Below are 12,937 nucleotides of genomic sequence, written 5' to 3' on the forward strand. Positions count from 1 at the left end.
TCACGGGAGAAGTTCGCGACGAAGGAGGACGACGATAGGCGAGCGATTGCACGCGGTGGTTGCACGTTTCGGCACGATCGGGCTGCGGGCACGACGCTCCCTCGGGGAGGAGTAAGGAGGCCCTCCTCCGGAGTCCGGGGCCGCCGCGTCGGAGCGCCGATCGGCCACCGACCGTTCGGTCCACTTAGAGTTCATTAGTAGTAATCGTTCTCCATCTCTCTCTCTGTTTTCTTTGTATTAATTAGAGCGTATTTAGGCCTGCGGGCTACTTTTCCCCGGCGACGCGCTGCGAATCCCATCGACGACAAAGACGAGACTTCCCGTTTCCCCCCTCCCCCGTGCTCCCCTCGTTCGAAGATACGGAGAGAGAGGAAGGAATGTGATTCGTGCTTGCCATCCTGCTTATCGAAAGTTTCGGCTGACAGAGCGAAAGAAAAAGAGACGTGATCGAAACCAATTGCAATTGTATTATCATTTAATTAATATTTAGAAGTGAAAGTACACATGTGTAAAAGTCATAAAATACGTGCGAATTATATAAATCATATACGTGGAAAAAGCAAACGGTTAAACTAACGAGACATGTTTAGTTAAGCAAGTTTTAACAAAAACAATAAAATTTCTAATTATTACAACCAAATACTCGGCAGAACGTTTAGATGTAATAATTATAAGGGTCCCAGTGGGAAATAGTACATCGAATTGACATCGATTCAACATCGAAATCATCATTAATAGGCATAAAAGGCACAGCATTACGAAAATTTTCGTCGATATTCTAATAAACGATTTCTCTTGCAATTCCTAAAAAAAAAAAATTGGGTTTAAAAATAAGAGATGCAAAAAAGGGTACAATTTTTAGCCCCTTACGAAAATTAATTCGGGAATTTGATGGGATTCCGTAACACATTCTGCGATATTAGCTACGACCATGTTTTTTTTTCTCTTCTCCTCCGTGCGCTCCTTTTCCTTAATCGAAAGCTGCGATCCTCGATAAATTATTCCTCTCGAGGAATTACCCCTCTCTTTGAAGATTGGCTGCGGGGATGACTTCCTACGCTTCCTCCTGTTTACCCGGCGAGTTCATTTTCTTCTCTATTTTTTTCCCCTCTATTTTCTCGCAGGAAGCGTGGATTGTCGGCGTCTTTCCCGCTTCCCTCCCCCTCCCCCGTCCCGCCCTTTCTTTCTCATTTTCATCCCCCTCGCGTCGCGCGCCGAGGCGCGACGAACATCATTATCATCCCTATAGAAACTCGGCACCCGAGAGACGATGATCCTTTACCCGGAGAGGAACGGCATCTCGCGACAGCTGATTTACCAAACGCGCTTATCTATACGGATCACCACCCCCGATTCCGCCGGCGCTATTTCCGAGATAACCGGATAACTCCGAGACTTCGGAAGTTTCCACCGTCCCCCGCCATCACCCCCCCTCCCTCTGTTGTTCCCTCTTCCTTTTCGAGTTGCCGATAGATTACCTGTCGTTTACCCCCGGCGAAAGGGAGGAGCCGCATCGACGCGCGACGGCATCGACGGGAAGTCGAAAACTGGAAACTGCGGAAACTGCGAGACTGCAACTTTCACAGGGGGAGGAGGAGGAAGAGAGAGAGAGGGCGAAGGGGGAGTCGTGAGCACTTCTCCGCCCCCCCCGGGGGAAATACGTCCGGAGGTATTTATACGGCGGCGGGGGATTGGAGGGAGGAGAGCGCGGATACGGAAAATATATGTGCGCGGGCTCTGCGGGAGAAACTGGTACATATGTAATTATTACACGCGGGAAATTCTCGCTTACGGGATTTCGAGGAAAGCGGGGGTGGGGGGGGGGGGGGGAGGGAATAAAATATTGGGATGTAAACGGGCGGCTGCACACGCGGATTATCTCTCGATTTCCCACCCGCGAGCTACCGCTGATAAAGCGATATCGGGGGAAACGATCGTAACGGGGAAAAATGCAATTGGAATATTTTTCATCGGCGCGTCGCGCGTCGGTGCATGTTTTTACGCACTCGCGCGCGCAACGCACACGTGCACCCCCGATGTGTAACCGAGTGTTATACGATTAGAACTCTAAATATGACATTCTGATTCCGCGGTTGCGAAACACGCGAAAGCGACGCGGAGAGAGTTTCTACCCTTGCATGCTTTTTTTTTTTTTTTTCATCGTGCATTTTCGATAAATTCCGTCACGCGATCCAGTTTTCCGTCCGATTGACGGAAAACGGATCGCGAATTGATTTATTAATTATCTGAATTAATTTCGCAGGGACTCGGGGTAAATCCGAGCCCCTCGGACTTATTAGATTCCGACGATCCGGTTGTCGCGGGGTAAGGGGAAGGGGGAACGGAGGGAGGGATAGATTTGAGTGATCCGATAATAATTATTTCCGACAATTCGGATATTGGATTAGCCGGGTATTTATGGCTTTTATGCGACGACATTTGGATTTTCTCAGAGAAGGGAAATCTTCGTGGTAAATACGAATAGATTCCGGTTTACTGCTCTCCGTCATTATTTTCCAATTCACGGTTCCGAGAAATTAAGAATGCTCACTGATTTCGCGGATCGGGTTTGATTCCTGTCGGATGCAGATAATCCGGATATTCGCACTTTATGATCGAATTACTTTTATAGTAATTATACTAGTTCATTATTTTTATAATTATTATGTTAATTTATTTTTTAATTTATATTAAACTGTTCGGGTGTATATATTCGCGGCCTTAACGACGATACCGGGATGTAAAGTTTCAAGGATATTGTCGCGAAGACCGAGGGAAAGTCGATTTCGAGATTTTCTGGTCCATCTTTCTATGGCAATTGTATTTTTTTTTTTTTTTTTCGATTTCATTTCGAAATATATATTCAGCTTTATGTGTTCTATATATTGTTTTATCTCTGCGCGTCTCGCAATCGTTTTCCAATCGTTCTAATATCGGGAACTCGACCACTGAAATTTGTATTCGCTACTTCGCTGGTTCCATTTACTAATGCAATTTTCTTGCGGAGGTTACGAAATCTCAACTGGAGCTTCAGATCGAAGTAAGGTGACAGTTCCAATTATGGATCGGGTTCTAAGCATAGACCAAATTTGCAAAATTAAATGTTTCACAGACATACATTAATCATATTAATAAAATTACAAAAAACCTTCTTGCATTTTTAATGTTTCTTGCAATTATTGTAATATGAAATCACTTTCTCAGTTATGTGTTGACATAAAATATTTACTTTTAATAACTTTCCTAACACCATCACAAAACACCTCTTCAACTAACTTCTTGACGTTAACTATGGTAACTTTTGGAAATTATTTTTGATACGTTAAATATAACAATAATATACATACATTAAAATTATATATTAATGTACCTTTCATTGTGTCTACCCATAAATGAGACTTTGCAAACATCTTTTAATATTTTTTTAATTTTTGAAATTTACAATCTATTTATTAAACATATAATAATTTTTCTTTGAAATAATAATACTTACTGCTTACATAAACAATCCTTTTAAGTGATTAATCGGATTTGCACGAAGATAATAAAAATTAATTTAATATAAAATAATTCACAACTGTCTGTCACCTTATCGAAATATATTTTCCCGGCTCTTGCGATTTTTTCTAAGAGTTTTTCAATGCGCATTTCAACTGTCATTTCTTATCTACAGGAAAGAGACAACCAGTGATACGATTTAAAGTGCAATTAAAAATGAACCAATACGTAATTGCAATATAAATATATCGTTTCCTTTCTTCAGAATTTCGAAGTCGAATTGTTTTACCTGTTCCCGCCATTGTTATTCCTAGTGCCGCGTTATCGCGCGGTATCGTTTATTACGTTAACATTATAATTACCGTTATTATTGTTTTTCCTCATTATCTTTATCTAATGTAATTATCGTTATTGTTATCACTCCGTCGCGTTATAATTATTTTCACCGTCTCATTATCGACTCGTCGACACCAACACGTCCTGTTTCGCCCCGTGTTTCGCTACGCCTCATTCTTAATGCACATTTATTTTCAGCGCGATATCATCATCTCCTCTTCCGCGCGTTTTAACGGCGCGCCTGCTTTTTTTTTCCCCCCTTTTGTCGCGCAAACGAGTAAAAACGTCGCCTAATGAATTAATGAGTTATTTCGCTGAGAAATCTCTCTTCCCTCCTACCCGCCCACTCCGTTTCGTTACACGTTTTAAATCGTACACAGAGGCGCAATCGAGGCGCAATCAACCGTTCCTTCTTTTTCCTCCTTTTTCTCTCTTTCTACTTCTTTTTATGATTCCTCATTTCTTTCTCTCTCTCTCTCTCTCTCTCTCTCTCTCTCTCTCTCTCTCTCTCTCTCTCCCTTTCTCTCTCTCTCCGTCTCACTAACTTTCGATCGATCTCTCCCCCGAAGCTCGAGTTTGTCGTGGACGACGTGCGTCGCCGGTGCTCATCGTCGCGCGTGGGATTATAATCGTTTAGAGTCCTTTGTACAGACTTCTGATAAATCGTTCTATAACTTTTTTTTTTCTTTTTTTTTCCTCTTTTTGCCATTTGCCTTATGTGATAACGTTTTTTTATTTTTCTTAATTTCTCTTATCTCTTACTGCGAACTATAGCGAGTAACTCTCCTCTCTCTCTCCTCTCTCTCCCGCTCAATCTCTCCCTCTCTTTCTCTCCCCCTTTCTCTCTCTTTTTACATATCTACTTACGTTGTAACGGTGCTTGTGTTGTACAGCTAAAAGTCAGCTAGACATGGACCCCCGAGGGGGCCCCGCGGATATTTCACCCCCGGTAGTAAAGGGGGGTGGAAAGGGGAGTGGAATCCACGACCTTCCCCCTCGGATCCTTCCCGCGCGCGCGCTTCGTCCTTCGGTCGGGACACACGCGCGCCGCAGGATCGCGTCGGCCCTCACCTTCGAGGCCCCGCCGGACGGAAGCCTCGAGCGACCAACGCCGACGATCCAAGGACGATTCGCCGGACGCGACTTCGGACTGCGCGCGAGAAATAATTTATACAAAACCCCGGGGCCGCGCGCGCGCGCGTGTGTGTGTGTATGCGCGCGCGCGCGCGCGCGCGGCTCCCGGCGGCGTGGCGCTCTAAACCACCCCGACACATTCGGGTCACCCTCCGCGCCGCCCTCCGCGTCGAACTCCGCGTCGTTCCACCGACGGACGTACGTACATACGCGTTCGCGCGCGTAAAAGGATTGACTGTAAATTATTTCGCGTTTCCCTGCGAAATTAATTAATCGCCGGGGCTTTTAGCGTCGGGACGACTCCTCCTCGACGTTTCGTTTTTCAACGGGTTTCCCTCCTTTCTTCTCTTCCCCCTGGTTATCTAGCGGGTAGGGGGGGGGGAAGGAGCGGGGGGAGTACGAATGGCGGGTGTGCAAATTGCGAGGCGGAAGACGATCGATCGCATCGATCGCGGGAGGACGATCCGAAGGCTGCAGCACCGGGGGAGAGAAACGCGCTGTGTTCCGGCACATCGGTCTCTCTCTCTCTCTTTCTCTCTCTGTGGCGAGAGCGGAAATAAAAATCAATAGAGCAGCGCCGCGCAGCCCTCCTGGAAATGTTCCAGCTGACGCGCGTTATTCGGCACGGAGCCGGTTCCTGCCTCGGGCGAGAGCAAGCGGAGAGCGGTCCGCGGTGGAGAGTCCGCGAGTTCGGCGAACGGAAGTTGTGATTTTCACGGGGAGGAGGCGACGTAAACTCCCGTCCTTTCCCTTCTCTCTCGCGCGCGCCCGCGCAAGGGAAAAGATCGACGTGAGGGTCGACCCGCGAACGGAGACTTCTTTCGTTTCACTCGAGCGAGAGGGAAAAGGGGAGGCACTGGCGTTGCCAGGATGAGAAAAATATCTGGTACCAAGTATAATTTAATGCCAAGATGCCAGATCGGAGCGTACCAAAGGTTATTTTTGCTCGGTTTCCTTGCAATTCATTATACTTTATTGCGCGTTCGGGGAGACGCTCCACGAACGCAGCCGTATTCTGTTGTGAGCTACAGAGCAACATTAAAAATTTCGAATTATTTATTTCTCGAACGTTTGAAAGATGAATATATATAATTAAAACTAGACTAAAATGAAAAATATAATAAGTTTAGACGTCTAGTAGGTTTATTATGAGGTAATTTATGAATTTTTGAAAAAAAACTATTATTAGATAACAATCGAGATTCTATCGATGTGTAAATTTTCTAATACTAAGACTTGTGTTTACTGAAAATCTGCCCGAATTATTTACTGTCGAATATGTGTGGATTATTAATCACTGCTAATTGCCAAATAATTTTCTTGAAACATTTTAATTAATTACAGCTTACCACGTAGTTTTGTCAACTTGAACTAGCACGTTGAGGAGCAACAAAGTTGCCAATAGAATGTTAAATCCATAACAACTTTGCAACTTTGTACGAAAAAAATGAGGCAGGACTTTTTGTATGAGATTTCTATTCGAGATATTTATCCGGGAGTCGTTTGTGTCCATTGTCAGTTTCGATTAACTTTTTCTCGGGTCAGGAAAAACTCGGGCGATTTCTAGCGTCATGGACAAATGCCCTTAGTAGAGCATGATATCCCAAGTCTAGTCAGTGTAAAACAGATAAAAATATGGATGGTTTCGTGATTGAATCCTTCTGATGAACGTCCACATCAAAATTATTGGATTTTTCTAATTGTGTCAGAAATCGTACCAGATATCGAAATTGTTCGCCGCTGTCTCTTCTGATGTGTGTAACACCAGAATGCCGATGCAGTTAAAAATGTACCGAGTCTAGCAGCACCAGGGAGAGGAGGACGCGACCCTAGTCGCGATTTCTCCCTTCTTCTCCTTTTCCCGTTTTTCCCTTTTCCCTCTCCTGCCTTCTGCGAGCGCGATCGACTGCTGCGACGCGGTGTCGCGTATCGGACCGTATAGATCGAATTGCGGACCCCATTTCACCACTTTGCCGCGCGCGTAGATACACGGGTACGTGCGCACACACACATGCATACACACATACACACACACACACACAGACGTACACAACGGCGGATGCGGAGGTAGACGAATGCGAATTGCGGAGTTGTGTCGTAATCGGCCTGTCGCTCGGAGGGTAGGCGGGGTGGGTAGGGGGGGGAGGGCGGAGGCAATTTTACGCGGCGCTGCGCTCATCTTCGTCGGCCGTTAGACACGAAAGCGCGGTGCGCGGCGCGTCATCGCAGACGAGCGACGAGGAAAATAACATCCCATTCCCTGCCAAATGAACTCCTAATCCACGTCGAAATCTTTCCACGCGCGCGCCCGGATTTCCACAAAGTTACAAGAGAGGGATTTCCATCCCCCTTAACGCGCTCCCCTCGTCGCCGCCGCCGGCGATAAAAAGATCCTCTCGTTTCCCTCTCAAGCCGATAATAAAGAAAAAAAAAATATCTATACGCGGGGGGGTGGGGGGTCGAGTGTCTTGGATACGGAATTGATGATACGAATAATAACATCGTGTTGGATATCTGATATTCGCGCGAAAGGCAATTCGATCGTTATCGATTCTGCGTTATCCGGCTGTATCAGGTTTCCCTCAACGGGGGCGGGGGAGGAGAGAAAGACAGGTGTGCACGGAGGCAGAAACGTGCCTCTCGAGGATTCTCGGAGATCCCTCTCTTTCTCTCTCTCTCTCTCTCTCTCTTTCCAACGTGTGGATATCGCGAACGGAAGCTTCGCGGAAGTTCCGCGAAAGCTCCGGAGAAATTACGTTCCTATACCTACCCCCGGACGCTTCGATCACCCGTCCGGTAACTGTATCCGTAACGTCCGACGTATACTGCACACGTGAACCGCCTTGTCCCGCGAGATAACGTCACGATAAACGCGACGCGACACGGCGATTCGCGCTCATAAACCTCTCAGCCTCCCCATTCTCCCTCTTCCCCCCTTCGCGCACCCCGCCCCCCCCTTCCCCCCCGCGACGGGGGTGACCCACATAACGGAGGAATACAGCGGGGTGGTATAGCGCGCGCCGTTCGCGTCCCGGATGGAGTACCGGGATCGACGTGGCGACGAGAGACCGATGGCGTAACGATGGTTTTACGACGCGATGAATCCTCCGCGCGCTCGTATACGCGAGCTCTCGGATTCACCCCGTGCGCTCGCGAGTGCGACCCTCCCTCCCCCCCCCCACCCCGCCACCTCCTCGCTAGCGAACTTCCATGGATGTCTGTTTTTTTTCTCGAACCCTCACCGTTTTTCAGGATTCTTGTATTATCGTTTGTCCGAATTCTTTGAGCTTTCAAATTTTCGTGACCCTCGCGCGCTCCCGAGTACTCGAATTCTCCCCTTCCTAGCGTTTTTCCGCGGACTCTTTCCCGAGCTCCCGCGTTTTTCCACGGATTTTTCGAGTTCTTGCGAATTTTAGAATTCCCGAACTATCGAACTTCTTGAATTTTCGGATTTCCGTAGTCACTTCACATTTTCGAATCCCCGCGCGTGCTCGCGAGTATTCGGATATTCGAATTTCGCGAGTATTCGAATTTTCCTCCCCCCCCCCTCGAGTTTCCGCGAACGTCCTGCTTTTTTTTTAATCCCCGCATTTTCACGATTTTTCGAATTCTCGCGACTCTCAAAGCTCTCGGATCATCGAATTCTTTGAATTCTCCGATATTCGAAGTATCGAGTGTCAAGCTCTCACCGTTCGTGCCCCTTCGAATACCCAGTCCTCTCGCGTTTCTCGTAGTACTTAGTACCCGAGCTCGATTTTCCTCGCCGTTCTGTCGCGTCCGCGCGTTTAATGAGAGAAGAGTCCCCGGACCCCGTAGGAACTATAATTAGCGCAATTCGTATCCCCGTCCCCCCCCCCCCCGTTCGATCGTTCGTTACCTCGGATTCCTCACTGTCAGTTCATTCCACTCCGTCTTCTTACCTCTCGTCGTCGTCGTCCATAATCACCGTCGGATCGTCGTTCGTTCGTCGCCTAACGCTCTCTCCCTCTTTCTCTCGGATCTCTCCCCGTTTCCTCGGTTACGCGCGTGGATACCACTCGATTCCACCCCCAGGCCCCCGGGGCCCCCCCTCCCCTCGTTCCCCATAGCTTCCGACCGAGCAAGATCTCTCTCATAGGCGCGGGCGTGTTGTGTTCTTTTTTTTTTCTCTCTTATTCATCGTCGATCCCCCGGCGATCGAGCACTCTTCTACTATTGATATGTCTGTTTCTCGCGCGATACCGTCGTCTTCCCATTGATTGTTCGTTCGTTCGTTTGTTCGTTCGTTCGTTCGTTCGTTCGTTTGTTCGTTCGTTCTGTTCTTCAGGGAAGAAACGGACCGCCGCTGCTGCTGATGCCGATGCTGCTGATGCTGATGCTGATGCTGATGCTGCTGCTGCTGGTGCTGCTGCTGGTGCTGCTGCTGCTGCTGCTGCTGCCGACGCTGACGCTGACGCTTCTGCTGCTCGACGGGGCTAGGACGGCGGCTCGACGGCCGACCACCGATCCAGCGGCGGCGGCGGCCGGGAGCTAAACGATACCTCTGACGTCGTGCTGGATGTGAGGCAGAGTGGTGAGGCCGGTCAATAACAGGCTCAGGATCAGGAGTATCCGGGTCGCGCCGGAGTCGGCGATGCTCGTGCTGCCGCACGTCTCCTTGGACCCGACCTCCAGTTTCGCTGTAACAGAGAGGCGGAATCGCAATCTTAATAATTAGCGAAGTTCCAGGCGAGTGGATTTGCAAGGAGGGGCCTACGTTTTGTCGATGAAGGTTCCCTCGGCTCGAGTTCAAAAAATTATGAGAGCGCTCTCGCAGCACATAGGGGATGTCCCGACACGTAATAAACTATTTCTTCTTTGTTTGCCCGAATTCATCACCGATGGGATAAAAATCAACTTTAAAATTGCCTCACTTTTGTTTCGTTAGAAAACTATTACGTCCCGACGAGTTTTCTAGTCGATAGATCTCATTAAAATAAATAAATTTTCACTATGGAATTTTTTATTCCCCTTTTGTCGGTCGGTAATAAAACGAAAACAAAAAAGAAACGAGTTTTCAAGGATTGATTTTACCCCTTTAGGGTGTATTATATATCAGGATATCCTATATTGTGTAGCATGACTGAAGGGTTCCGCAAAAATCAAACAAGTCTATTTTTTCAAATCTGTATTATGGTCAAATCTATCTAGTCTGAATATCAATAACTCTATCAGTCACATCACGAATTGTGTTTCAGCGAGAATCAGACAGAAAACGGGAAATATAAAGATAAGCAAGTAATAAAATAATATATAAATAGGTAAAAATAAATATAAAATTATCGCAAGTATCGAACAAGTCCAGAGGCTATCATTTTTTTTTTTTTTTCATGGACTTTCATAAAATATTAATTAAAGCCCAAAACTTTGTTCTTGCACTTATTACGCGTTCGCAGAAAAATTATTACATATTTATACAATAAATATTTATACAATAAGCGGTTTGAGGAAATTCCCTCGTTTCCTGAAATTTTAACTTTATTTAAACTTATTTGGTTTTTATAGGAAATCCTTTAATTATAATATAATTACAGCAGTCGAGAGGCTGTGAAATATGTTGAGAGTAATGAGAGCTGCAGCACTCTATCGATTTCTCATAAGTAAGACACAAATCTCGTAATGTGGAACGTAATATAGAATATTGCTACTGATCGAACGATTTCTGCTCGAGCCTTAATTGCCTGGGGGGTATATTAATTGGTCGCGTAGAATCAATATGAAAGTCAGTTGTATTTCTCTTGTTATCTTTAGGTTCAATTGTCGTATTTTTACTCCTTAGCAGCGCACTTTCTGCTTCTGAAAGATGCATATTCAGAAGTTGGAGAAAAAAAAAGGACAAAGGATCTGAATGCATATATAATGTGAATAAAATGAATGGACTGTTATATTGTATCACGTAATTAATTAAAAGTTGATAATAATAAATGATCGTAATAATTTCAGTACTTGATATGCACCGATAGAAGGCAATAGATGGTGAATTTAACGGAAACATAATCAGAATTTTTTTATTTTTGCAAGAACATTTTATTAAAGATACGAGCGTCGATCTCTACGGATAAAATTGTAATTTGGAAAAAGCTTGTTTCTGCTGAACAATTAATTAACATGTGTTAGCTATTGGATCTTGCAAATTAAAATTGATTTTATATTCCATTATCAATGCAAAACAGCGGGACAATATGTTTGTTATACGTTTTTCGAGGATTTTATTATTTTAATATTTTATATTAATATTGGCTAAAATTACATGTCATAATATGTTACAATTTTATGATTTATAATGTAAGCTTGTTTCGTGCCCGTTTTTACTTTCAAGCTTTTCTACACATACATAAAGTATTTAAGCTTTTATAAAATTTATATATTATTCATTTCATATTTTTAAAAGACTCTATAGAGGATTTCTTGAGATACACTACACACAAATAATTAAGAAGATAAATACTATCAATATTTTATTCAATAAGACTCTTATAACATTCTATTTTATATATTATTTATATTTTTTGTCAAATATTTCCAAAACATTAAACATCTTTAAGTGAATAATTTTAAAAACCGAATAATTTTAAGTCACGAGGCACTCGACGAAAGGAGCTTCACGTAATCTTTTACTCCAGTCATACAGATATCACGGCTAGACAGGTAAATTCGCAACGTGCGTCGTAAGATCAACGCGTCGAGGGGAAAGAGATAGAGATAGAGATAGAGAGAGAGAGAGAGAGGGTGGCGGCGACGTGTAGAGCGAGACGACGGTGGTGAGTATCAAGGGAAGGAGGGAAAGAGTGGCTTCTCGATTGCGCGCACGTTCGCCTTGGCGCGGCGAAACAAAACGAGCAAGCGGAGTCGAGTAAACGGGGGATGGTATACCGGACCAGCAGCACACACACACACACACACACACACACGTACGCAGAAAACGGGAGGGGGAGGGCAAGAGGGGGTGGCTGTGCTGCGCTGGTGCTGGTGGTGGTAGCAACCGCCAGGCGGGCAGGTAGGCAGCCAGGTAGACAGGCAGGCAAAGCAACAAGGCAGGGTGCGGATCGATGCCACGGGTAAGTAACGTCGCACGCGTCGAAACCGCGTCGCCGAGTCCGCGCGAGCCCGCACGTGCGAGCTCGCACACGCGCCGCTCGTCGCCGCCGGCGAACAAGTGTATCTCAATACGTCGCGAGACACACCGGTCGTTTAACCCCCTTCAACCCCTAGGCGCTCCTCCTCCTTCTCCTCCTCCCCCCCCCCATTCTTCTCGTCCTCCCGATCCTCCTCTCGCCCCCCCCTCACCCTCCGCCGCCGTCGCGGCGTCCTCCCGCGTACAACGTCGAGCCGTCGTTACCGCGAAACCGCTAACCGATTAACGCTCGAGGGATACGGAGGCAGGCAGGTTCCGCGCGCCTTGCCTTCCCGTTCAGACACTTGGGTAAATTGCGCGCGTGTATAATATACGTGCCTCTCTCCGCCGCGCGATCGATCTCCCACGTCGTTTCGCGCGTCGACGTTTGACGGGGGGGGGGGAGGAGAAGGAGGGGGGGGCGGGAGGAACGATACGCGCCTGCAGCAAACGAGTTTATGATTTTTCCAGATTTTTGTGTTTCATTGTCTGTCGCTCGATAATAAAACGCGCACACTCTCCGTCTCTTTCTCGCGCGGCAGAGGTGCGTCACTGTTGTTTTTCACTTCCACGTTTGCAACCGAGGTCGGAAAACCGCCTGCCCGCGCGATTTTTTTCCTATCCTCTCTCTCTCTCTCTCTCTCTCTCTCTCTCTCTCTCTTTTTATTTTAAACACTCATCCGTGTATTGTTCTTAAAATTGCGCGTGCACAATAGTGTTTTACAATCGAATCGCGCGCGGAGAGCGCGTAGGGGGATGTTTATATTTTATTTTTATATCTTTGATTTATAAATACTTTCGCTTTTCTCTTCCCTCTCATTCTCGTCGGCGATCGGT

The 12,937-nt window shown here is 46.3% G+C and overlaps 1 protein-coding gene across 4 annotated transcripts in view; it reads right to left on the reverse strand.

Annotated features, from left to right (window-relative positions):
• Positions 1-9,104: 9,104 nt before the first annotated feature.
• Positions 9,105-12,937, reverse strand: part of LOC105839497 (acetylcholinesterase) — a 41,052-nt gene continuing 37,219 nt past the window's right edge. For 3 of the 4 annotated variants that reach the window (XM_012685841.3, XM_036287007.1, XM_012685839.3), the window contains one exon: positions 9,478-9,626. In XM_012685841.3, coding sequence (XP_012541295.1) covers positions 9,478-9,626 — 149 coding nt within the window. Of the gene's footprint in view, positions 9,627-12,937 lie in introns of all 4 variants that reach the window. The other variant, XM_012685838.3, reaches the window with a different exon arrangement.

This window comes from Monomorium pharaonis, chromosome 5, assembly GCF_013373865.1.
Source record: "Monomorium pharaonis isolate MP-MQ-018 chromosome 5, ASM1337386v2, whole genome shotgun sequence".
NCBI lineage: Eukaryota > Metazoa > Arthropoda > Insecta > Hymenoptera > Formicidae > Monomorium > Monomorium pharaonis.